The sequence below is a fragment of the Bubalus bubalis genome, chromosome 21 (genome assembly GCF_019923935.1).
Source record: "Bubalus bubalis isolate 160015118507 breed Murrah chromosome 21, NDDB_SH_1, whole genome shotgun sequence".
Taxonomy (NCBI): Eukaryota; Metazoa; Chordata; class Mammalia; order Artiodactyla; family Bovidae; genus Bubalus; species Bubalus bubalis.
This window is the reverse complement of record NC_059177.1, coordinates 34901595-34929362: the sequence shown is the minus strand read 5'-3', so window position 1 is coordinate 34929362 and position 27768 is coordinate 34901595. Positions and strand designations below refer to the sequence as shown.

Here is a 27768-nt window from a genome sequence, read left to right as displayed (position 1 = left end):
CTGTGCTCTGAATCATCAGCAAGGTGACTGACCCACACTGGATTAGGCTGAATGCACGTATCGCCTAACTTTGTCTTCATAGCACCTTAAGGTAGAATATTATGATTGCTTCTTTTAGAAACAAAGGGAAGAGTTTCACCACAAATCACACACACAGCTGTAGGATGGTGGAGCCAGGAATGGACCCTAGAAATAATTTCCAATCTCATCATCACTACTCTGGAGTGAATGGTGAGTACTGGGTGCCATCAGCAGGAAAGAGGCATCCAAATCATTACCAGAGAAGAATAAAGGAAGCTTTGCCCTCATGCGCTCTTTCCTCCATCACTAACCCAACCAAGACCGGAGGAACAAACGGACATCACATGCCCAGCTACAAGACAAAGAGAAGAGCTGAATGCAGGACACCAAAAGCACGAAATCCAGGGGAACAGGGAAGCAGCTTTTTAAAAAACAGAGTGACTTTTATAAGTAGACTGGGTTTATAGCTTGTGTTTTAGAAGATTATGCATAAAGTATATTGAAACCACACGTAAAGTACTAAATTATATAAAACATAGTAGCAGAGAAATGTATAAAGCATAAAGCCTTTGGATAAGAAAAATTCATAAGCATACCCCCCCAAAACCCTATAAACCAGGATACAAATTAGCAACTTTCAATCAGACCATAGACAAACCACAAGTTACATTTTTTCTGTAATCCTTATTTAACTACTCATTTTGCTTCATGGCAACAATGGTCCTGAATGAGGTTCTTCAATAGAAAATTTCTCAGTCTACTCATATAATTGGCCAATTAATAGGTAAGTCTGGACTGCCATTTTAAACCCCACAGTTATATAGAAAAAATAACTCCAAGAGGGTTAACTATTGTGCAAATTTTTACCTCTGGTCTCCAAAGTCCTATTTCTCTGGGGAAATACGAACAGATCTGAGTTTGTGACAGATTCCCACACTTTAACATGAAACAAACGCAGAAGACAACCACATTACTGACACACACTATGAACTGAAGCCAGGACGTAAATGGAATGGACCATAGGCTCAGTGACGTGCGTAAGTCGTTAACCACCACCACTAACGAACGGTTCCTCAATTTCCCAGGAAACATTGGGGATTTTTAGATGTATTTCCCCTCCTCTGCCTGGGAATTTTCCTCCTACCCCTCCTCCTCCTGTCTCAAGACAATGCCTCCAGCCTTTGAAACTGCATCCATTGTAAACAGCTCTGCATATTAACATAGCCCAGAGTTCTACTCTAAAAGACCCCCAGGGTTTCAAATTGCAGTTGCTGAGAAGGGGAAAGGTCCCCAATGAGTAAATGTCACCAAGCTCATTCACAAGTCATTGAAAATCAGGCTTGCTCATGAAACTTGGTCTTTAAACCTATGGGCTAAGTCAGAGGAATCCCTCTGAGTTTTAAACCAGAGATAACTGGTACAACCAACATCCTTGACTGCTTATAGCAACTTTCAGTTCAATGAATCCCTTCAGCAGATTTCCCTTTCTGGTGGATGTCACTTTTGAAATAACCAGTGGCTATTTTAAACCACCTCCTTCCCCAGATAACAGACCTCTGGGCTGCAGCAGGTGCAGTGAGCCAGGCTGGGAGTATTGTTAAGTTGCACAAAACCCTAGCAGCTCTCTTGCATTCCTGTCCTCCCTGAAAGAGAAGATGCTGAAAAGGCTTTGCACCAGGGAGACACCTCTGCAGAATGGGAGAGAGGCCCTTGCATTGTGAGCATGGTGTCTGAGGGAGTGTAAGGTCAGCCAGAGGTCATCCCAACGTGCTCAGGGAAGGCTGCGTGGGGAATTCAGGCCTAGGCATTAATAGAAAGTGAGAGAGACTTACAGCCTCTGGGGCAGGGCTGGAAGTCCCGTGGAGCTGGACATCCACTGGGACCCAGATCTGATTACTCTGCACAGAATCGTCATCCTTCTGGAGATGAAGAAGTACTGCCCACAATACATTCAAAAGTCCAAAAGTCCAAAGGTGACCCGATGTAAATATGAAAAGAGATGAGCATGCTTCTTTTTATAACTGTCCTTTTTTAAAAGGGGGCAGGAACAGCCCTGACATACACTATAGGCAAGAGACACCTTGGGCTTTGGGGTCTCTGGGCACTTCCTAATTTCAGTCCTGAAAACTTAGATTTTATGACCATAATTTCGTATCAAAGGGACTTAAATCCTGGGCCTAAAAAAGGCACCCAATTTCATTTCCCTGACTTGCCCTTATTCAAAAAAAAGTGTCAGATAACATAAGGGATGAAGGGTTCCCAGGTGGCTCATTGGTAAAGAATCTGCCTGCCAAGCAGGAGATGAGAGTTCGATCTCTGGGTTGGAAAGATTCCCTGGAGAAAGACATGGCAACCCATACCAGTATTCTTGCTGGGAAAATTCTATGAACAGAGGAGCCTGGCGGGCTACAGTCCACGGGGATGGAAAAAGAGTTGAACACTACTTCGTGGCTAAACAACAACATATCAGATATGTGCTCCATCATGTAGAGGAGATGAAGCCAGGCTTCTGACACTTGAAAAGAAAAGGACTCTGAGCTCCGGCTAAAGTTCCCCCAAACTTTAAAAGCACTTGCACTTCTCAGATTTTCTCTCTGCCATAACCCTGTGTTGGACAGGCTTCCTCTTCAGAACAAACCTCTGTCCATCCCACAAACCTCTGTCCATCCCCACGAATTGGACGTTCATGGTCTGCTGAATTCTTAAGTGGTCGAGACAGAAAGAGGAAAATGGGCAGAAAGGAAGACCTCAGGGCAATCCAGACCATTATCTACCTCTTAAAACACACACACACGCACACACATGCACACGCACGCGCACGCGTGAATCTTAGCTTTGGTTCTGGAACAATTTGGTTATATGTACTTTAGATCTAATTTGCATAAACAGGATGGAAACTATTTTCCAAACCCTTAATTCATAACACCCTGCACACCTGGGCCTTCCAGCACAGCTGTAAAATTTGAAAGACAAAGGCCCTCTTTGCTCCCCAACAACAATGGGAACCACCATGGGGCTTGCGTTTTGTTTTCTAATATAATCCTAAATACCACTTAGGTGCCCAAACTGACAAAGAAGTTCGACTGAGTCCCCTGGGTTTGGTACTGCAAATAGGTAGGGAGACAAAACACAAAGAGAACCAAATCAATACATTTGTCTTAATGTGACTCAGAATGACCACACTCGGTGACCTTTAGGGACCGTCCTTGCATTCGAACGCCAAGTCATCTTCCCTCCAAGCAGAGAATCAGTGGTTCCTCCTCCAGGGCCTGCCTGCCTTCCTATCACAGTCCCATTAGCTCATCATTGAGCTGCCAGACCCTGTGAAAAAACAAAGCTCTGCTCAACTTTATGCCACAGACAAGAGTCGAAGGTAAATTGTGTTTAATGCATCTTAAACAGCTTCTGAAGCCATACTCCCCAAGGCAATTTCAAAGAAAGAAAACATCTGAGTTCTAAGAAGTTCAAAGTCTTCTAAGGTTCTGGGAAGTTTGAAGAAAGCTTGGCAGAGCTGGGAGCTATTTATGAATGTGCTGGTTGGACTAGGCCGTTCTCACCTACGTAATGGGATGGCAGACTCAGTTATGGCTCGACTACTACAACTATAAGTTATTGTGTTGAATAAGTAATCCTCAGGCCCCAGGAACGAACATATTTTCCCTTCTCCCAGCCCTTTTCCAGTTCTGTTATTCCAACTGCATTTACATCCACTATTAAGGAGTTTTACTTTCCTTATGCGGGGCTTAACAGCAACTCCAAAATTAGATGCACTGTTTACAAAAGCAAAAAAAAAAAAAAAAAGTTCCATAAAGCCACAGGTCCCCTTCTATCTCAAACCCACAGCCTGAAATTGAACTAGCTGCAGTAAATCTAGTTCATGGGGTTATAAACTAGCTCAACGCACTTTCTAGACACAATGGACTCAGAGGGTGTAAAGTTGGTGAAGCTATAACGTATTTTATTATATATATAGACAGAGACTTTCTCCCCTCAAATCTTACTGAATCATAGCCAGGAATATAAAACATAAATATCCTGATGGAAAATTCAGAATTAGACTAAGGACTTAAATGGAGAAATGTGAAGTCTGGGGGAGGAGGGGGAAAACATTTACCTAATTGTTCTTTAATCAGAAGAAAAACAAACAAACTTCACAAACATTTTTTCAAAGGACACACATTTCTGTACTGAATACTGTATTGCCACATACTAACCAGAGGCCATACTACTCACTTAAAATCTAATCAGTTAACACCATAATCAGTATAATCAAGTCTCCTGAAGTTCAAAATACCCAGTTTTGTATTCACTGATCATTAAATGTTTTGGGAAAAGAGAAAAGGCTGCAATTTTAAAGTTATTTATGACTGGTGAAATGTCACTCTTTAGGCAACAAAAGCCCCCCAACAACCAGTAGTTTTGCTCCAAAAATTAAAGGGCAAGGCAAAGAGGATCTTGTGGCCATAGGAAAGTGGAAACAAAAGGACACCCTGTCCTCACCAGGAACCCACCACTTCTGAACTTAGTGCCTTGCCCATGACGCCACCGACACTGACATTGGGAGTCACTATTTCAACAGGTGGACACAAGCAGCTACTCTGATTCCATGACTTAAAAAAAAAAAAAAAAAGAAACTACTTAAGAGTATGTAAAGGAAAACCCACAATACCCCAGACTGCCCCAGCTATATCCAATGTACCGAATGGCAACTCTGGGGTCTACCTCCCATTAATTTACATGGCCACCACCAGTGTTAAAACCCCATCACCTGACCACTGGTTTTTCCTAAGTCAGGGAATTCCAAAGCAGCAGCAGAACACTGAAGAGAAATGCTGTGCATAAGGGTCGAGTTTCACACCTGCGCAGGATGGGTTGCTAAGCAGTGTGGAACGTTAAGAGATCTGTGCCCCACTCTCAGAGACACAGGATCTTCACATTGGAAAGGAATTAACTTCTTTCCCCTTATGGCAGCCTGAGTCTCAGACCACATGTTCTTACATCAAGCCACAGGTGTTGGTTAAAACTGGTGTCACCAGTTTTGTTTCTCTTTTTGAAGAGTGCATGTCATGCCTGAGGTTACTACTGTGACTCTTGTATGTTCTAGGAAAGACGTCCAATTATTCAACTCAAAAGCACACTATTCAAGCTAGGCCTCTTCTGGAAGGTACTAACAGTTCTGCAGAGATGCTAATTACTGATAACTGGGCAGGATTTTGACTCATGAAGCAGATTTGTTAGAAATTTTAAAAGGTTATGACATTCTGCCATGTTTACACAACTCCGTATTTGTGTTTTCCTGAGAAGTGGCCCACCAAGTCCCAATAGGTCAAAATCCTGACAGCACAGAGATGAGCCTCTTAAGGGTTAACACACTCTGCTGAAATCAGAGTCTGGCACCCGAGTCTCGCACCCTCTCGCACCCTCTCCCGAAGTAGCACTACTCCAAGACTCATTTGCACCATTTATAGAGGAGAAATGCTACAGGGTGGGCCCCAAGATGCACTGGATCGGCTAGCCCTAGGAGTTCCCTAGGGAGCAGACAGGAAGGATCTGGAACACAGTTCCCTAAGATGCCAACCAGGGGGGAAAGGACCAACTTCCAGCAGTCACAGATCTCCAGGAACTCTCAGAGTCCCCTAACTCAACTCGGGGAGTCCTCCAGACTTCTGCAGGGGGCCAGAGCCAAGTCAGGCCACCAGTCTGGTGGATGAGGAGGCGGCCACGCACACTCTCACTAATAAATGATGTAAATAGAAGACTGGAGCCAAAAGTCACCTTCATTCATTACCAACTGGAAGGCCGAGGATCTCAGACAAGAGAGGTGGATTACAGGAGAGGGAAAAAAAAACACTCGCGGACCCCCAGACTTCCTCACACTCTCCCCTCCAGATGTTTCCCGCTCTCCGCCCACACATACACCCTTTCCTCCTGACTCTTCACTCACGCTCTTACCTCCACACTCCCACCCACTCACCAACTCCCAGATGGCCCTCACCAGCCACGCTCACTCACCTCCAGACCCCCACGACACTTTTTCTTTTCCAGAACCTCAAGACCCACATTCGCTCACCTTAAGACCCCAAAGACCCACGTTCGATCTCATCCTTCCCTCCACGAGGTACACTTCCCGCCTTAAGACCCCAAAGACCCACGCTCGTGCACCTCCACACACTCAAAGAGGCTCACACTTTTCCCATCCAGACTTCTTCGCACGCACAGGCTCCTCCAGATCCCCAAGGACCATGTCACCACTACAATCCCACACTAACAGTTTTGCAGCTCATTCAAACCTGACACACACGCAACTCAATGCGTAGCCCCTTTTCGGAGAAGCACCCCAGCCGTCCCGTCCGCAAGTGACAGCCCCCCGGGGCGCGAGGAGAGCGTAAAGGGCGGCACTTACAGACTCCGCGTCCAGGCGGGCAGGTCCCCTGGCAGCGCCGCCAACCCGCGACCGCCGCAGTCCAGAGAGTCCCCAGCGCAAGTGCAGGCGGCGGCGCAGGGCGCCCGCGGGCCGGCTGTGGCCGATGCGGGCTCCAGCTGAAGCAGCAGCAGCAGCCAGAGGAGGAGAAGACAAGGCGAGCGGCGCGGGGCCCCGAGCGCTCCGCGGACCGGCCGCGCCATCTTGTCTGGAGCGCGCAGCGAAATCCCTGTGCTAGGGCTGCGAAGTCCGGGGCGACCGCCGGCACGGGCGGGCCTGCGGGAGCTCCGCTCCGCACTAGGCTCAGTGCCGGGGCATAGCTGCCAGCACAAGTTCTCTTTGCGGTAGCGACTCTGGCGCTCAGGGGGCCCCTGGTGCCTGGGCTACTCTGCACAGCCCGGAGGGGGCCGCGAACCCCGCGCCCATCCGGGCCGACCCGTCCGTGCTCGCTGCGAACCCCACGGAGCCCAGCAAACGGTGCTTGGCTGACGCTCCTCGTTCCCCCGCCACGCTCCTGGCCGGGCTTCGGAGTCCCCGCGCACACCAAGTGCCGCCGCCGCTGCGAGCAAGGAGCTCCGGCTCACAGCAGAAGCTCTGCGCCCGTAGGCATATTCCTCGCGGCTCCAAGCGTCCAGCTGCAGACTCCGGGCTGGAAGACGCGGCCACCCCCGCAGTGCTCCAAGGGCCCGGTGCGCCTAGCTGTCCCAGCGCCTCAGGCAGAGCGCGCCCGCGCAGTTCCGGACTCCACACGCTGCTCCGCTTAGCTAGAACCCCGCAGACCTCGCGGCCGAACAATCAGCCTCTCGCCGCTTGCTTCCCCGCGGCCCAGCCCGGGCCGGTCCCGAAGCCCCGCCCCCGGCCGCTCGCCCTCACACACCCCCAGGGCTCAGCCGCCCGCGGCCTCCTGCCGGCCCACGTTGGATGCTTTGCAACAGCGCCCCGCCCCGCCCCCGCCTGCTGTTCATTGGCTGCCGGGGTCCACGGTGGCCAATTTGGGCGCCCATTGGAGCGTTCACCATGATCCCGCCCCTCCCGCCTCTCCAGCCACCCCACCCCAGTCTCTTTTCCCACCCAAGGTGTGAAGGGCGGGGGACTGGGAGGAGAAAGGGAGAGTCGGCCTCTGGCTCTTAAAGGAGACTTACTGACTGATGGAGGAGGGGGATGCGCAATGGGGAGAGGGAATAAAAGTATGCCCTCTGGGTGTACGGGAGGAGAAAACTTCGGTAAAGAAGGCAATGCCCCCGCTTTGGAGCGTTCTGGCCTCAAAGTTTTCTTCCCTCCTTCCAGTCTGCAAACAGGGCCGGCGACTTAAAGTTTACACCCATTTTCCAGATGTATGCAGATTTAAAACTTCACTAATCTACTGCTGGGGGCATCTTTAGTTATTTTATTAGGGGTGACCGTCTTCCTCTCTCACAACCGGGAGCTCTTTTTAGCTCCTGACTTGTTCCTGACCCCTTAAATCTAGCAATATGTCCTTGATTACCAAAATGAAAGTGTAATGCGTGCAGAAACCGAATCTGAAAGGTGTACACAGTCCCACCTCCATCCCCACCCTCTGCCCTGGTAAGCTGAAGGGTTATCCTGGAAACACTCCAGCCTTCGATATAAAGGGGTTGCTTTGTTTGTTTAAATCACAGCCTTTTAAAACCAGTTTTCAAGAAGCTATACATCAAGAACTCCTAAGAGACAGAATAAAAAGAGAAATAATAATTCTTACAAAGTTGCTAACTTTGGCTCCTACTGGTCCGAGCGTAGTAGCCAAGTGTTAACAACAGCGCAAACAGTAAGGCAGGCACTCCGCTCAGGGGGGCGCGCGCGGGCGCGCGCGCGCACACACACACTCACACAGAGTGAAAAAGTTACAAGATTAGCACATCAAGATATAGCTGCTCCTATCGGCGTTGTGGTTTGCTGGTGTCTCATATGTCCCTTCCCAAAAGTATGCAAGTTTCTAACATAACTGCACACTTTGTCAGGAAAATTAAGTGAGTCATGTCTGTTGAAAAACATTTGCTCCAGCAACTGAAATCTGACTTCTGTGTTACCAAAAAGAAAGGAAGATGTTCCTCAGAAAGAAAAAAAAATTTTAAGCATTGCTTCATTTTTGATACATTCTAAGGGGCTGCTTTAATTGAGATGTTAAAATTTTCCACAGTCAAGAAAACTTCTTTTCTTTAACCAAAACTGGATTTGGGCTTGGTAGTCACGTGGTTGCTGGTTTCCTTTCTTTTTGTTCCCTCCTTCCCCTCTTTATCCTCCTCCAACTTCTACTGATTCACTATGCTATCAACTACTGGTGCCTCCTGTTTTTCTTCCTTCCTCCATTCCCTCCTCCCTGTTTCTCTCTTTCTCCTTCCCTCTCTCTCTGCAAGATCTCAACAGTAATGCCCAAAGCAAAGCACAAATACATGTGTAAATTAATCCAAATATGATTCCCAAGGAACACTATCAGAAAAAGGCTGTACCTGATCTATTCTACCAAGACCTTAACCAGCTTTTATGTTTCATTTGTGACCCATACTAAACATACACCATCCATATGGACAAGAAGAAATATCTCTTTGTTACAATGCCTTTCAGTAAAATGATATTAATAAGCAGAAAGATAGAATTTAAAGGACCCCAAATTGGTGTAGTCCTCTATGGCAAGGTTTCTGAAACTTTTCATGACCAAAGAACACACAATAGTAATTTAATGCAGAATACCCATGGAGTACTTCCTTAAACAAAGCTATCAGACCTGCCTTGCCCCACCTCTAATGAAACAACACATGCAGCAGAAACAAACTGAACTCGTTGAACCCCTTGAGAGGCTGACCTAAAATTACCTTTCACGGTTGTTCCACAATTGGTATTATAAAATGGACATTTATTGTCAAATGTTTTTCCAAATGCTTGTGGGTGCACCTGTGAGATGCTTTCTTGGAGGGTAGGAAGGTTGGACCTGAGAACTGGCAAGGTAAGGATGTGCTCACAAGTCTAAAGCAGCCCCTGTGGTCTGGTTACCACGCAGCCAGAGAGAAGGATTCCAAAACCCAGGAACACTTGCAGGCACCGGGCGCCTGAGCCTTGGCAGTTCCCCTTGTCTACAGCAGAGCATGAAGTCATGTCTGCTCCCCATACCATGTATGGAAGTTTGCCCATATACTAGCAACCTGCTTGTGACTGAAGGGAGAGTGTGGGCTTGGAAAGCTCAGGGGAGAATTCAGCTGTAGCCACAACTTAAAATCACAAAGACCTGAATAACAACAAGGGCAAGTTTCTAAGGGAGTCTCTGTCACTGCTTACAAAAAAGCAAACAGTGGTCTACTAAGCACGGAGCAACAGCTGATTTGGGCATTGTGGGTCCTCATTTTCCTCCACTGCCATCTCCTCAATTTTAAAGTTACTCCTTGAAGGGGGTCATTCAGGAATTTTTAGGCTTTCCACTTCATTTTAATCTACCAGAGACCAAACGCTAGGACCAGCATAGACTCAAATCCCCCACCCCATCCCAAATCTCTGAGGGATTCTCTTAAATACAGCAGCTGTAGCAGTTAATCACCCTAAACTCACTGAAAGAGACAAACCCCAAATCTAAATAGCCTGAAATCACCAAGCAGGAGAAAAGCAAATGACAAAATAACAAGAAAACAGATTGATCCCATGGATTTTTTTTTTTTTAAGAAAACACAAATTCCAGGAGACTGAATTGGGGCAGTTTATGACAGTTCTAGGTGGTGATAATTGGTGGTGTTAAAGAATGCTAGATTCAGACGTGCTTTCTGACTGTGAGAAGAGATTTTACACTATGTTCAGTACATTCAGAGAGCACCAGGGCTGTATTCAGAAGACCTGGATTCTAGCCAAGACCTGTTACCCATGAAACCTTCGCCCAGTCATTTCCTTTAAGCCTCACTTTTCTCAAAAGGAAAACAAAAAGAATGGTACTTCTGACCCAGTGCTAAGACAGTTAGGGAATGATCTGTTCTGATATAGCACCTGGGGGACTTTGGGCCTATACACATAGAAGACTGATTTTTAAGGTGTTACTGAATTTTAAGTCTGAAAAAAATTGAGCGTGCAGGTACATACCATAGATGGAATATCTTAGTAGTTGCTTAGTAGTAGCACAGAGGGTCCCCCCCCCCCAGGCAGGCCACAAAGGGTTAATAATTACCTATAACCCCCTGAAGACTTTCAGGGTGATGACAGCCCTGTTTTGAGCCTGTTTTGTATCTCTCTTCCAAGGAAAATAAAGCTGTGTACTCATTAACTCCTTCCTCACAATAACTGTGTCAATGAGACAGATAGGTAGAGAAGGTGACAGGAAGTCAAGGGATGGAGTATAAGAAGAGACAATTTAGAGATTTCTCTGTCCCATCCCAATTTTTCCCTTGGTGGAAGTGCAGAGATGTATACTTTATTGTACATTCTCTGGCTACTGAAATATTCGTTAATGCCCCAAAGGGTGCTAGGCTGCAGTCACTAGATTTCCATAGCAAGAATGGCTGTTGCCTGAAATTCATCTGTCCCCTCCTGCTCCTGCAGAGCAGAATCCACCAGGGGCCCCAGACCACTAGAGTCCACCTTCTAACACAAACTAGACCCTGTATGTTTGACCCTGCCTCATGGATCTGCCATTTTAACAGGTTCACTGAATGACTAAGAAAAAGCTCTATGAAAGCTAGGAGCATTTAAAAATTTTGAGATTCTGGTGTGAGGATCAGTGTAAGATGCAGCCTGTCTGCTCCATTGATGAAGAGATGGCTAATTATATCATCACAGAGGCTGTAACTCTCACCACCAATCTGCTGCCTTCCCAATTATCACTTGCAACCACACATGACAGAGGAGAGGGGCGGGAAATCGAAGTTTATGCTTTACTGCCAGAAACTCAAAAGCAACACCTCAATGTATAAAAGAACAGCACATTTATCATGTTATAATAATAATCTTCATGAAGTCATATACCTTATATTTTTCAAAGGAAGGTCACATCATAACAACAACTGTCATTTACAGAGCACTTATTCTGTGTCTGTCCCTTGGCAGAGTACTTTACGTACTTTTTTAGTGAGGTAGAAGTTGAGAAAAATGGTCAAGGTCACACAAGCTAATAAGTGACAAGGCCAAGATTCAAACCGGCTGTGAGGACACCAAAGATTCATTATGACATTTGAGTCTCATAAACTTCAAATATGATAATTGTTATTGTTTCCACTTTATAGATGAGAAAGCTGAGGTTAAATGACATGTCAAGGTCCCACAGAGTCAAGAAAAAATAGAACCTTAAATCCATTTCAACCATCATCACACACACTTTATATTCAGAAAATGTCTTAAGAGATGCTCATGTTGCTTGTTTTTCAAGGATCCTGTGAGAATGGATGAAATTTCTTTCCTCTTCCACAGGGGTGAATCACTTTCCTGAATTTCCTCTCTGATTAATAAGCAAAATATTTTAGAGATAAATATATTGGTCTTTCCCCCCACCATACACGGCAGGATTTGTATAATAATAAAGGTTAATCATTACTGACCAGTTACTATGCACTAGGCATTATGTGGCATTATGGCTTAATTTCACTGAAGTCACCTAAGAATTCTGTGAGATAGGCATTGGAAAGATCATTTTATAGATGAAGACTCCAAGACTCTAGTCAATCAACTAACCCAAGCCACATCCTTGTTAGCGGTTCAGGAATCAAAGCCTCTGCTAATTGACAGATAACTCATCAGAATCACAGTTAACCCTCCATTCCCTCAGCAGTCTCTATTGCAATCATTTTTTGTGTTTATCTTTCCTCCTAGACTGGCAGCTCATTAAGTTCAGAGCCTGAACTTAGCCCAGTGTCAGGCACGTGGTAGGCACGGAGGCAGCATTTGCTACCTGACCCTTACTGCCCCGTGAACAGGGAAGCCTATCAGCAACACCTTCCATCCACCATCTAATACAGGCTTGCTCTTCTGTTCTGTGCACCAGCAGCATAAATGCACCTGAGCGTGTCAGAAACTCCAGTCTCAGCTCCCACCCAGACCCAGTGGATGGGGATCTGCTTTGAAACAAGGTTCCCCAAATGACTTGCTTGCACACGCAAAGTTTAAGAAGTGCCAGGTCGCCTTACACATCCCATATATAAACCTCCTCTGTCTCTCCCATCACTGCCACGAGGACAGACCACACTTAACGCATTTTCATATGCTTATGTGTATATGTTTACATTTTCCATATTTTCACAAGCCCTCAATAAAATAATTCCCAAAATATAGGCAGGCATGTGGTTGGCATTATTGTTCCTTAACGGAAGAGCATTCAAAACATCTGCTGCCCATGAGATTTTGGTCAAATCCTCTCGTGACATTCAATTCTCCTTTTTCTTTGAGATGCATTCAGGCTAATAAGAAGCATTTGAGAATTTTATGGCCTATTGTATTTGTTTCCAAAAGGATGCTTAGCTTTTTGACACACTTCAAATTTATTGTAAATGTATAGCTAGACATATACATATATGCTTTTCACTGTCACTCTCCTCTATGAGCTACCTTCTTTAGGTAATCATTTAAATATCCTCATTTCCTTGAGGGAGTTCTGACACTCTTCTTGGATTTAGATATCTAGAAAGACTTTGTCTTGTCACCAGACTCCCTCACCACACACACACACACACAAAAACAACCCACTATTTTTTCTTCTTTGAAGTGCATTAACTAAGAAGGCAAGGATATAGGTTAATTGCCTGCAAAAATGGCCAGCAATAATTTCTTCCATCAAGATGTAGAGTACATTTTCTCTCCCTCTTTGAATCTGGATTGGTTCTGTGACTTGCTGTGACCAACAGAACATGGTGGAAGTGACTCTGTGCCAGTTCTAGCACGTGTGTGCCAGCACCACGTGAACAGAGATAAGCCACCCCCACTGAACCCGGCCCAAATTCCTGACCCACAAAATGGGAACCAATAAAAACAGACCTTCCTTTAAGCCACTAAATTTTGGGATGATGGGTTATGCTGCAGTAGATATCTGAAACAACAAATGTGGCTAAGAGGACATGTAATAACATGTGAGTGGATGGGGGAGGGTGGGGAATCAAATCTAATCAAATAAACCTGTCATTAGGAGTGTCCAAAAAATGAGTGTTATCACTTGACCTTCCTGGCATGTTTGTCAGGGCCCTTGATTGAATGAAACGTGCTGACTGGCTTAAGAGGCTGAACAAAACTTACTGGGTAATAAATATTCTGGCTCTTCATCAGGGCACAAAATGAGCTCTCTTCTTCCTCACTTGGAACTTGGTGTGAGAGAAATGCAGAATATCTGCTTATTTATAAAAGGTAGCTGCTCCCATGTAGCGGGCAGCTAAATAAAATATTTGAAAGGATGACATTGTGGAAGTCCTATTCTTTCTCAAAAATATCAGCTAAGGCTTAAAGTGCAAACCCTATTTTTCATAAGAGACAAATGGAGAAATCTCAAAAAAAAAAAAAAAAAGAGTCTTGGCCATAAAAGTCCTTGACATTGAGATAGGAAGTCTGGGTGTGGGTGTTCCGTAGGCAATGAGGGGTTGTAACTCCTGAGCACAGACTTTCTTAACCCTCTCTCTAACCAGATGGCTGTATGCTTGCCTTTAAGCTCTGTAAGGCAGAGCTTACTGCTTCCGTGTGTTATCTTACCCTCTTCTCCAGTTCTCGTCACCTCAGAGCCTTCCCTGTGCATGACACTGAGGAGAGGCAAGGCAGTGCGGGGTATAGAGCCGAGTGCCCTGCTTTTGGTCCGGTGGACTACCAGATCTCTAGCAGCTAGAATACTACCTGACAAACAGCAGGTGTCCAAGAAGTAGCGTTGAATGAATACACGACTGACTGACATGGTTTTCTGTACTTGAACCTCATTTTCTCATACGGACCCTGAGCAGGTCACAGGAAGCAGTCACAGAATGATACACTGTTGGAAGACAAATGGACATTCACGACCGTGGGTCAGGCTCCACCTCACACCTATTGGATCAGAAACTCTGGGGGTGGGGCTTGGCATCCCATATTTTAACAACAGATTTTCATACTTGATGAAGTTTGAGAACTACCTGTCTAGTCTGAACTCCTCATTTTACAGAGATGGCATAAGATGGCCTCAAAGTCACACAGCTAGTCAGTGGCTGGAAGCAGCTTAGGGTGACCATCCATCTAATTCTGCCCAGAACTGAGGGGTTTCTCAGGGCACATGACTTCCAGCAATAAGACAGGGAAAGTTCTGGATGAATCAGGGTAATTTGAGTCACCTTATTAGAACCCTAGTTTCCAAATTCACATCTAGATCCCTGTGCCTGCCATAGAGCTAGCTGACCTACCTGAGAACCAACTATACCAGTGAATGGCCTGAGTGCTTTAAATGCATTAACTCACTTAACCTTCTCAACAGTCCCATGAGATAGGGACTATTATCATCTTCATTTGTAACATACAGGCATACCTCAGAGATTACATGGGTTTAACTACCAACCAGCTCAGTAAAGCAAGTCATGTGAGGTTGTGGTTTCCCAGCGCATATAGAAGTGTTGTTTTAGACAACAGATTTGTGGTTGCCAGAAGGAGGCAGGGAATGGATTGGGAGTGTGGGGTTAGCAGATGCAAACTATTATATACGGAATGGATAAACAACAAGCACAGGGAACTATATTCAAAATCCTGTGATAAACCGACAGACCATCATGGAAAAGAAAAAGAAAAAAGATGCTTACCTGTACTATAATCTATCACACTATTACTAAAAAACACTAACCATCATCTGAGACTTCAGCGAGTCATAGTACTAACATCAAAGGTCACTGATCACAGAGCACATAACAAATATTAATATAATAGTCATGAAAAAGGTTGAAATATGGTGAGAATTACCAAAATGTGACAACAGAGACATGAAGCAAACAAATGCTGTTGGAAAAATGGTGCCAACAGACTTGCTTGACATAGGGTTACCACAAACCTTCAATTTGTAAAAAATACAGTATCTGTGAAGTGCAATGACGTGAAAATCAATGAAATGAGGCCTGCCTGTAGAATACTGACACATAGGAAGAATAAGAAACTTGCCTGAGGTCAAAGAGGTAGGAAATTAGACTCCAGAACTCAAGCTCCAGAAACTCAAGACTCCAGAACTTAGCCATCATTCTCATATACTTTCTTTTTATTACAGGAGATTCCCAGCTCCTCTTCCACTTTTTTTTCTTTCTTGTTAATCACATCCCTTTGTCTTCATAACACTTTTTCACAGTTCTTTCACAGCTATTATTTTCCCAATTTGTCAGTCAACTTCTCTAATAGGAGAAATAGAGCCTGAGAGAAGGGACCACCACTTGACCTTGCACAGCGCCTGGCACAGCGGCGGCCGAGGACACAGGTGCTGAATGAATGTCACGAGCATGAAACAGTAGGGTGACTGAACGACTGACAGATCAAGTGAGTTTCCGAAAGAAAGGGAGTCTAATATTAACCGAATATCCACCATATCTCAGCCACAGCCCATGAAAAATGTGGGCCGAACTTGGCCTTCAGGTACGGTCTATTTGACCTGCTGTGTTTATTTTCAAAATCTAAATATGACCTACCTTTAGGGGCTAGCCATCTGCTGACTGTCCTAATTTTTACTTCCTTTCTGTCCATCCTGGCAGGCATTTGGGTTTGTAATTAGGATCCCAAGCTTTCTCTAACACAAATTCATTTATTTTTAACAATAAGACTATGTAGCAGGTGTTTCCATCTACACTTTACTGATACAAAAACTGAGGCTGAGGAATTACAGGTCACCTGGCGGAGATCACAAGCTCCTAAGGACTCAACTCAAAAGAGCTCACCCTTCTCCCCACGTCCACCCCTCCAGCCCCACTGCCCTTTTAGCCAGTGGGGCACCACAGGAACAAGAGGGCAGTCTTGTCTCAGATAAAGCATCCAATTTACAAGGGTGAGCCTTCTACAAAAGGAGTCTCCTTTTGCATTCCATACAATCACTCCAAATGCACCTCAGGGTCTTTTAGATTGTTCTTCTCCATGACTGAGATATGATGAGAACATGGTGTTCTGGAAGCTAAGTGGAAGAACAGTCAACCATGTCAAATTCTTTCATAAGGTCAAAGTGAGAACTACAAACTGACCGTTGATTTAGCAATACAGATTTCATCTGTCACCTTGGCAAGAGCTCTTCGGGTGGAGTAAAGGTAACAAAAGCATGATAAGAATGTTAGAAAGTGAACTGAAGGTAAAAACTGGACACCATGAGGATGGATAACAGTTTTGAGGAGTTGTCCTACAAAGAGGAACAGAGATACGGGGTAGTCACACTTCCTAGAGTAATGGAAATAAAAACAAAAATAAACAAATAAGACTTAATTAAACATAAAAGCTTCTGCACAGCAAAGGAACCAATAAACAAGATGAGAAGACAACCCTCAGAATGGGAGAGAATAATTGTACATGAAACAACTGACAAAGGATTAATTTCCAGAATGTATAAGCAGCTCATACAGCTCAACATCAGGAAAACAAATAGCTCAATCAAAAAATGGGCAGAACACCTGAACAGACATTTCTCCAAAGAAGACATCAGATCAGATCAGATCAGATCAGTCAGATCAGTCGCTCAGTCGTGTCCGACTCTTTGCCACCCCATGAATCGCAGCACGCCAGGCCTCCCTGTCCATCACCAACTCCCGGAGTTCACTCAGACTCATGTCCATCGAGTCAGTGATACCATCCAGCCATCTCATCCTCTGTCATCCCCTTCTCCTCCTGCCCTCAATCCCTCCCAGCATCAGAGTCTTTTCCAATGAGTCAACTCTTCGCATGAGGTGGCCAAAGTACTGGAGTTTCAGCTTTAGCATCATTCCTTCCAAAGAAATCCCAGGGCTGATCTCCTTCAGGACGGACTGGTTGGATCTCCTTGCAGTCCAAGGGACTCTCAAGAGTCTTCTCCAACACCACAGTTCAAAAGCATCAATTCTTCGGCACTCAGCTTTCTTCACAGTCCAACTCTCACATCCATACATGACCACAGGAAAAACCATAGCCTTGACTAGACGAACCTTTGTTGGCAAAGTAATGTTTCTGCTTTTGAATATGCTATCTAGGTTGGTCATAACTTTCCTTCTAAGGAGTAAGCATCTTTTAATTTCATGGCTGCAGTCACCACGGGTCAGAATGGCCATCATCAAAAAATCTACAGATAACAAGTGCTGGAGAGAATGTGGAAAAAAGAGAACCCCCTTGCACTATTGGTGGGAATGTAAATTGATACAGCCACTATGGAAGACAGTATAGAGATTTCTTAAAAAACTAGGAACAGAACTACCATATGACCCTGAAATCTCCCTCCTGGGTATATATCTGGATAAAAACCTGATCTGAAAGGATGCATGCACCCCAGTGTTCACTGCAGCACTGATTACAATAGTCAAGACATGGAAGCAGTCTAAATGACCATCTACAGAAGAATGGATAAAAGAGATGTGGTACATATGTACAATGGAGTACTACTCAGGCATTAAAAAGAATGAAATAAAGCCATTTGCGGTAACATGGATGGACCTAGAGAGTGAATCAAGTTAGAGAGAGAAGGAGAAATATTGCATGACATCCCTTATATGTGGAATCTAAAAAAATTTATACAAATGAACTTACTTATAAAACAGAAAGAGACTCACAGACTTTGAAACCAAATTTATGGTTGCCAGGGAAAAGGGATAGTTAAGGAGTTTGGAAAAGTCATGTACACATAGTTATACTCAAAATAGATAACCAACAAAGACCTATTGTATTGCACATGGAACTGTACTCAGTGTTATATGCCAGCCTGGATGGGAGAGGAGTTTGGGGGAGAATGGATATATGTATATGTATGGCTGAGCCCCTCTGCTTTTCACCTAAAACTACCAAAACATTGTTAATTGGGTATACCTCAATACAAAGTACAAGGTTTAAAGTTTGAAAAAAAAGAAAGCCAACTAGGAATAAAATTACTGGGCATATACTTTGAGGAAACCATAACTGAAAAAGACAGATGTACCCCAATGTTCATTGCAGCACTATTAACAACAGCTAAGACATGGAAGCAACCTAGATGTCTATTGACAGATGAATGGATAAAGAAGTTGTGGTATACATACACAATGGAGGGTTACTCAGCCATTAAAAAGAACATATTGGAGTCAGTTCTAGTGAGGTGGATGAACCTAGAGTCTATGATATAGAGTGAAGTAAGTCAGAAAGAGAAAAACAAATATTGCATATAAACGCATATATATGGATCTGGAAAGATGGTGCTGATGAACCTCTACACAGGGCTAGTGAACAGACTTGTGGACACAGTGGGGGAACGGGAGGGTGGGCCAAATTGAGAGAGTAGTGTGAAAATATATACATTACCATATATAAAATAGATAGCCAATGGGAATTTTCTATATGATGGAGGGAACTCAAACCTGGTGCTCTGACAACCTAGAGGGATGGGATGGGGTGGGAGGTGGGAGGGAGGTTCAAGAGTGAAGGGACATATGCATACCTATGACTGATTCATGTTGATGTATGGCAGAAACCAACACAATGTTATAAAGCAATTATCCTTCAATTAAAAATAAATCACAAAAAGAAATGGGGTGGTCCAAGAGGGAAATGGAGTCAAAAGATGGGAGGAATAACAAGATACTTGTAATGATGGAAATATTCTTATAGAAAATGGGAAGAACCAATAATGTACTAAGGGAAGGAGAGAAATGTGGAGAACTGAATTCAAGAATTCAGATATTTTTGAATAGGCAAGAGGTGATGGAGTCTTGTGGACAAATGGAGAGGATGGTCTTACCCAGGACCATGGAGCCTTAAATAAGCAGGAAGGCAGATTAAATGGCAAAGAAGCAAATAGCTTTGGTGGTGGGAGTCTGCGGATGTTCTATTCTGGGAGCTTCTCTGCCTTAGTGAAATAGGAGGCAAGATCACTGAGAAAGAGAATACAGGTAGAGGGGTCGGAGGCTCAGTGAGCCATGAGAAGAAATCATCATCTATGAAGAAAAAATCGTCTATGAGAACGGAAACGAGAGACATGGAGTAAGATGATCAGGGAACATACATGTCCACTTGAGTTAGAGGGCATGGATGAAAGTGGGCATGGCTGTATGTATCTCTTTAGTGAAATTCCTGGGCTTAGCTGCAGCTGAGTCCAGGATTGGACATCACCAGAACTCAAGCTTTGCTGGAAGATCCTTACAAAGCAGTGAAGGGGCAGGGGAACCTGAGACTATATGCTAAACAGTAATTAGAACGAAAGGCCATGATGTGTAAGCCAGGCAGTAAGGCACGTGAAGACAGAAAGGGGGAGGGATGGTGAGAAGGTGGTGTGGCATCAGTGCAATAAGTCCCAGGGTTTGGGATTTCTTGAATTTGAGAGCTAAGGGAGTGAGCTGGGAGGCCAGATTGGGCAGGAGTTGCTCTAGTTGTTGAATACTAGGCTGGGGACCATGGCAGTCAGTATGGAAGAAGGAGGTCTGGCACTCCAGAAGATCTTGTTGAATGTTGAATAAAAGCAAAATCACTGGAGGTGATCTAATTCAAGACCTGAGAGGCCAGGATAATCGAAATATCATTTATGAAAATAATATGAAAATTACTAAAAATTATGATGGGAAGCATCCCCAAGAAAAAGAAATGCAAAAAGGCAAAATGGTTGTCTGAGGAAGCCTTACAAATAGCTGAGAAAAGAAGAGAAGTGAAAAGGAAAGATATATCTATCTGAATGCAGAGTTCCAAAGAATAGCAAGGAGAGATAAGAAAGCCTTACTCAGTGATCAGTGCAAAGAAATAGAGGAAAACAATAGAATGGGAAAGACTAGAGATCTTTTCCAGAAAATTAGAGATACCAAGTGAACAATTCATGTAAAGATAAGCACAATCAAGGACAGAAATGGTATGGACCTAACAGAAGCAAGCGATATTAAGAAAAGGTGGCAAGAATACACGGAAGAACTATACAAAAAAGATCTTCATGACCTAGATAACCACGATGGTGAATCACTCACCTAGAGCCAGACATCCTGGAATGTGAAGTCAAATTAGCCTTAGGAAGCATCACTATGAACAAAGCCAGTGGAGGTGATGGAATTCCAATTGGGCTATTTCAAATCCCAAGAGATGATGCTGTGAAAGTGCTGCACTCAATATGCCAGCAAATTTGGAAAACTCAGTAGTGGCCACAGGACTGGAAAAGGTCAGCTTTCATTCCAATCCCAAAGAAAGGCAATGCCAAAGATTGTTCAAACTACTGCGCAATTGCACTCATCTCACACACTAGCAAACAATACTCAAAATTTTTCAAGCTGGGCTTCAACAGTACATGAACCAAGAACTTCCAGATGTTCAAGCTGGATTTAGAAAAGGCAGAGGAACCAGATATCAAATTATCAACATCCAATGGATCATAGAAAAAAGCAAAAAGAATTCCAGAAAAACATCTATTTTTGCTTTATTGACTATGCCAAAGCCTTTGACTGTGTGGCTCACAACAAACTGTGGAAAATTCTGAAAGAGATGGGAATACCAGACCATCTGACCTGCCTCCTGAGAAATTTGTATCAGGTCAGGAAGCAACAGTTAGAACTGGACATGGAACAACGGACTGGTTCCAAATTGGGAAAGGAGTATATCGAGGCTGTATATTGTCACCCTGCTTATTTAACTTATATGCAGATTACATCATGCAAAATGCCGGGCTGGATGAAGCACTAGCTAAAATCAAGAAGGAACCAAGGAAGGGTATGGGAGACTCTAAAATCATGAGCTTCAGAGCTGTAGGGATTTGGGGGAGAAAGGAAGGCGAATGGTCTGGAAGTGGCAACTAGGATCAAGAAAAACATCTATTCTACCTCCTGACTAAGAAATGTGAGAGGTGTGAGAGAGAAACAAACAAACAAACCAGCATCAACCATTAACTTTCCCTGGAATCATGATAAACATAATTTGGCTAGACAGTCATCAACACCAGAGGTCAACGAACTTTCCTAGTGAAGGGCAAGAGAGCAAATACTTTGTCAGCCATAGAGTCCTTGCAAATACTCTACTGGGTCATTGCAGCTAAAAAGTAGCTGTATATGATGCATAAATGAATAAGCATTACTATAGTTCAATAAAACTGTATTTACACATACAGGTTGCAGGCCAGATTAGGCCTATAGATAAAAATCCACTAACTGCTGACAAAAACTGCTGAAAAAAGCTTGGGGAAGGTCTAGTGAAGAAAAACAGGACATGTTTATTTAAAGACCAAAGACTAAAAGGGACTTAAAATTAGGATCTGATTACAAGCAGAGAACCAATGTATAGTTGTGAAGGTTGCATACTGCACAACTCCCTGCACAATAGAGCACTATTCACATAAACATCAATGTCAATGACTATCCCAGACACTGTGCAGGGCATAATCTGAATGTTTACACATGATAGTCCTAGTTGTGAGAACAGTAACTGCAAGGATTTTACTGTAATGAAATGGTTGACAGGACATGCCAACTTGAGTTACTTTCACCACTATTTCTAGAAAAACAGTAACTACTTTTATTGAGCATCTGCTGAGCACCAGGCACAATACATGGGGATATATAAATATTATCCCATACAAAGCCCCAGCAGCCCTGTAAGGTATATATTTTCCATTTTTTTTTTTTAACTTTGAGATTCAGAAAAGCTAAGCAATCTGCCCAAAGTACTCAGCTAGTTAATATCTAAACCAAGGTTTACCTCATATTCAATTCCTTCTATACCTCTCTCCCCTCATCTTAATTACAAGGTTCTTTAAGGATGACCTAGTAAAGCATATGGGCTTCCCAAGTGACTCAGTGGTAAAGAATCCACCTGCCAATGCAGGAGAAGTAGGTTCAATCCCTGGGTTGGGAAGATCCTCTGGAGGAGGAAATGGCAACCCACTCAAGTATTCTTGCCTGGGAAATCCCATGGACAGAGGAGCCTGGCATGCTACAGTCCATGGGGTCGCACAGAGTCAGACATGACTGAGCACAGCACAGCAGCAGCAGCAGAGCATGTATTAAGAAATTTTCTTCTGGAGACCTAATTAAAAATAATTACATACCTTAAAAGACACTGAAAATACGGCAGGCACGCCAACAAGGAAGACAGTTTTTATTATATCAACGTCTTTATGGGTTTGGATTCTGTTCAGAAAAGCTCAAACTGAAAAGGTAGTTGCTGGCAAAATCCATCAACCCATAATTAACATATGACAATTATTCTAATAGCCTTAAACAACATTTCTATGTTTTTAATTGTAGAGCAATTTGCCAATCTCATCATTAATTGGCGATTCATATTTTAAACACATAAAAGACAATGGGCCTTTATTTCCTTTGAGGCAACTGAACACATTAATTGAATTTTTAAAATATGTTTTCTTCTTTTCTCTGACCACAGGACCCCCTTCAGATGGCTCTGATTGCCGTTTCTGTTGGCCAAAGTGTATTTTTTCTGGGTAACATAATCTTACTTTAGTACTTTAATGCATTTTCCTAACAATTCACTTAGACCAGATCCTTGTTTCTCTCTAGACACCCTGAGCAGGGCTCCTGTTGACTTCAAAGGGAAAGAGTAGGTGCAAGGGAAACTGGGAATCTGGTTCCTGGTTCAAAAAACCCACCACACACTATAAAATCTCACTGGTGTCTTCCTGTATGTTAAGGGTGAATTAATATATGTGAGTGAAGCCTTTGTATGAAACCACACTGGCACCTTGTGAACTTGCTGGAAAGCCCAGCAGCTCATGGAAAACAAAGTTTAGTGGACCCAGTTCCCATACAGACCCCTGGTTTGCTCATGGGGAGGGAGGAAGAAGAGTAAGAACTGCCTCAAAGGGCAGAAAGGTGGTAAAGACAGTCGCTGACTCCCCCATATCCTCTCTTTCTCTCCATTCCTTCAACAAGCATTCATGGGCCACCATGTGCTAAACCCTGGGCTAGGTAGCAAAGATGTTCATCACTTAAGTACTACCCCTTCACCCCAGCTGCAGCACTCACTTTCCTCTGGAATGGGGAAAAGAGGTGATATGCCTTCACTGCAGCTCAGGAAGTCTGACACAGCCTCTCAGGTTGCAAAGTCTTCCCTCCCATTGGGTTTCAATCCCATCAGGGGGATGCTGCTTCGCTGCGTGAACATTCATGGAGGAGATCAGCAGGAACAAGACGTCTTTCCTTCGTCCCTTGTTCCACTCCCCTCCCCGCCACACAAAAACCATTGTCGCCGCCTGCACTAGGCTGGGAGAATGTAGTGATGGCCTGGAGATATCTGAAGGAAACTGGAAGACAAAACTTTTATCAAGGTCAAACTCCTTATAGCTGTTCGCGTGACTGTTACACAGAGCTGCAGGAAGCAAGGCAAATTCACATGTTGACAGGGGTTTCTGGCCTGGCCTTGATTTTCTGACTTCTGGGCACTCTCTTCCCAAGAACATCTCCTTCTCCAAACATGGCTCTTTGCTCTTGCCCTTGTGCGGGGAAGCTCAAATCTGATTGGATATTTGCTGGTGAGCCTCAGTGCACCAGCCAAATCAGAACCTCTTGACACGGAGCTGGGCATCAGGACATGTTTTATTTTCCCAGGTAGCTAGGAGAGACTTTAATGTGTAGCTAGGTTTGTGAGCCACTGCCCTAGCAGAGATCCTGTCCCTCCACTAGGTCACAGGGCAGAATGGGAGTGGCGGTGCAGGTTCCAAAGCTTGAATTAGTCAGTCTAGACCAGAGCTTGCAAATTAGAAGCCCACCCACAGGCTCGATCCGGCCAGCAGATGTGTTTTGTTTGGCCTGTATGGAGGTTTAAAAAAAAGAAGAAAACTGAATTAGTTGCCAACATTTATTAATGGGAATGTATTGCATAAAAATCTGGATATCTGGCTTCATTTTGAAAATAGGATTCTCTGGCCATTCTCAGTCTGCATTCCTGTGTGACCATAATTTGCTGGAGAGGAGGGGCCGTGCTCACCACTCCCTAATGCCTCAGTCATTTACCTTCCTGGCCCTGGTGACTCTGACTAGAGGGGAAGGGTGGTGGGGGAGAAGCCCTGTCTCCCTTTGTAATATCTCCCCTGGGAAGTACAATACAAGGACTGCCATCCACAAGCGTGGTGACAACCCCACAGAGATTCTTGGATTTACAGAGAATTAAGGACGGGAACTCTTTTTCTATATACAAGTTAATCTGCATAGGCCCCTGGTGGTGCTATTCAGTCGCTCAGTCACGTCTGACTCTTTGTAACCTCATGGATTGCACCACACCAGGCTCCCCTGTCTTTCACTATCTCCCTGAATTTGCTCAGAGTCATGTCCATTGCGTTGGTGATGCCCCCTTCTCCCTTTGCCTACAATAGGAGAGTACTTAATATAATTTTCAGAGTGGGGTTGGTTTGAAGCCTCACTCCATCTCCACCCTTACCTCCACTTCCATTTCTTCATTTAATCTCAGACTTGGATTTGCACAGAAAAAAAAAAAAAATCCCATCCCTGGACTTCCAACCCATTCAGTGATACACAGTTACTGTTTATCCATGCCCTGGGCCAGGCCAGGTGGCCCCGCACCTGTCTTCCTGGGGTGGTATATTTCTCAACATGTGGTTCAGCTTGTGGCAGATTCCTGGGCCCCACCCAGGCTCGGGGAATCAAATCTCTAGGGGTGGGGTCAGGAATCCACACTTGTCGAGTGACGTTTTTACTCAAGAAGAATCTCAGCAGCAGCTCAAGGCAGCACTTATCAAGCACTTTCTTTATACTATCTCATTGAATCTTCACAGAAATCCTTGAACTGAGTAATAATAGCCCACTTTATCAGTGAGGAAACTGCAGCACAGAGAGGTTAAGCAATCTGCTCAAGGTCACACAGTCAGTAAGTAGCAGAGCCAGGATTCTGATCTAATTTTTAGTTGAGAAACCATTGCTCTGAGTTTTGAAAAGGAGGCAGGAAGAAGGTTCATAAGCTCCCAGACCAAGCAGGAGGATGGGGTATATGTTGATTTACGGCTAGAAAGCATTGCCTTGTTTTCAGGAATTTGCAAATGTTTGGGGTAGAGACTAGACAAAAGCATGTTACTTGTAATGCATGGAAGTGTATGGTCAGATGACAAATACAGTGTCCACAGGATCTGGTCTCTGCCTCTCTGATGTCATCTTTCCATCTTATTCCCAGTTTCCCTGCCATCCCCTGAGTTTTTGTACTGGGACTCAGCATGTGTGGGTCCTTTGTCCAAAAGTTCTTTTCTTAGACCAAAGTCAGCACACTTTCTCCTTAGTTCATCTTTTAGGCATTGGGCACCATCAGTTCTCTGTTGTAACTACTCAGTTCTGCCAATGTAGCATGCAAGTAGCCACAGATGGTATAGAAGTGAACGGACGTGGATTTGTTTGGATAAACCTTTGTGAACTCAGAAATCTGAATTTCCTATGACTTTTCTGTGTCACACAATATCCTCTACTTTAAATTTGTTTTGCCCATTTAAAAATGAAAAACCTATTCTTAGCTGGCAGGCCACACAAAAGTTGCTATCAGGTAGGGTGTGGCCACGGGTCATCCTCTCTCTGCCTTAGAGCTTCTCATGGGTCTGCTTTCGTGTCCTCAAGCTCAGTTCACTTCTCAGAGGCCTTTCCCGGTGCCTCCAGCTCAAGTTGCCTCTCCCCTACCCACCTCCCCCCACCAACTTCCATATCTCTCCCACCACCTTTTAAAACAACTCTATAATGCTTAGTACTATTTTCAGGTTTTCTTGTTCATACATTAGTTTATCTGCTCATTTGTGGTCTCCCTCTGCTAGAATACCATTCCATGAAGACAGAGAGCTGGTCTGCTCTTCACTGATTCTTCACTGTGTAAACAGCTCCCACTGACCTCAGATACTCACAGAGTAAGAACCAGGATAAACCACAAGACAAAATCCTCAAGTAGTACAAAGAACAGCTCCTTCAACTGATCTCTTGCAAATCTTTCCTTATACCAAGCTCAGGGGCTACAGAGATAAAAAAAAAATATCACCAGGCACTGCCCCAGAGGAATGATAAGTTATAGAAAACAAAAAACCAACCACAACCTAATTTCTCTTATCTAAAATAGAACAGAGTTTCCTAAATATCAAGGCTGGCTATAATTGATTAATGCCTATAATTCTTGGACTTAGGCACACTAATTTTTCAGAAATCAAAAATTTCATCTTGGGTTAAACTAAGCATTTCCACGTTTTCTTATGAAAAGGTTAAACAACTAGGGCTCATGATTTTCTCTCATGTATAATTAAGACAGTAAGCAGCTCTTAAATGCCATGCCTCATGAGTGTGTGAAGGAAATGGACTTCTGGCACACACATGAGAAAACAAACCTGTGCTGTTATCAGCTTTGTGAGCAGGGCCATAGGGCCCCACGATCCCAGGAGAATGTTCCCCTGAGGCTCTGAGGGTCAGCCAAGTGGCGCACATGGGCGAACACCGTGATATTCATATATTCAAGGGATGTTTTCCTCAAGTCACAATCTTTCAATCTTAAACAGTGATTTTTTTGTCCCACTAAGGACCCATGGGAGGGGGTTCTGTCTTCCCAAGTGCAGATTGCAAGTTAGATGAGAGTGAGTTTCAGCATCTCCAGGTGAGTAGCCCAGTGCCGACTTAACATGTGATGGTCATCATGTCCCAGGTACTGTCAGGCTCCTGTGGACTTTACCACACCAGATTCTCAGGTTGAAGGGAGTTTTATAAAGAAAAATTCTACCCCAGAGGCCTGAAGCTGAGGTTGTGTGCTGGATGCTGTGTTCCTTGAGCATCTATTTCAGATGACAAAGTCCCAAAGGGCCCTGTGGGCATGAAGGCAAAGGCATTGAAGCCTAAATGCAGGATTCCAAAGTTAAAATCTGCTATCTCTTCTACAGAGACCCCTGTAGCAGTAACTTGAAGCACTGACCATGTTTCACTCATCACATTAATTATAAGCCATTAAAATGATTCAAGGATCACCTTGGTTTCTTAGGACCTAGATCATTAATGAAGCTTCTATTGAGCATTTACCACATACAGAGCACTTCTTTGACAGATGAGTGGAGTGAGTGGGAGGGTAACACAAGGATGAAGACAGCAGGGCCTTCCCAGGTTGGAATTCTCAACTAATCGGAAGAGTGCACATGCTGGATAATATAATTAGGTGTTTAGATACTTAGAACTGGAAATTGAATGTAAGTTTCATCATCACTGGAAAGAAAGAAAATTAAGCTACTTTTGCTGGGGATCAATGGCTATAGCTCACTGAGAACATAATTTGTTTTACTTTGTCTAATT

General features: G+C 44.1%; 2 protein-coding genes across 3 annotated transcripts in view; both read right to left on the bottom strand.

Annotated features, from left to right (window-relative positions):
- The window catches only part of LRIG1 (leucine rich repeats and immunoglobulin like domains 1), a gene marked incomplete in the record, with an annotated part of 107488 nt that extends 100144 nt beyond the window's left edge, over positions 1-7344 (bottom strand). The window contains 1 exon segment of the mRNA XM_045163892.1: positions 6425-7344. Within this exon segment, the coding sequence (XP_045019827.1) occupies positions 6425-6645 (221 nt within the window).
- A 15248-nt stretch (positions 7345-22592) lies between these two features.
- LOC123330927 overlaps positions 22593-27768 on the bottom strand; it is a 435096-nt gene continuing 429920 nt past the window's right edge. For both annotated transcript variants that reach the window (XM_044933515.2, XM_044933514.2), the window contains one exon: positions 22593-24267. Coding sequence is in view for 1 of the 2 variants with exons in the window: in XM_044933514.2 (XP_044789449.2) it covers positions 24197-24267 (71 nt within the window). In the remaining variant the exon portion in view is untranslated. The remainder of the gene's footprint in view (positions 24268-27768) is intronic.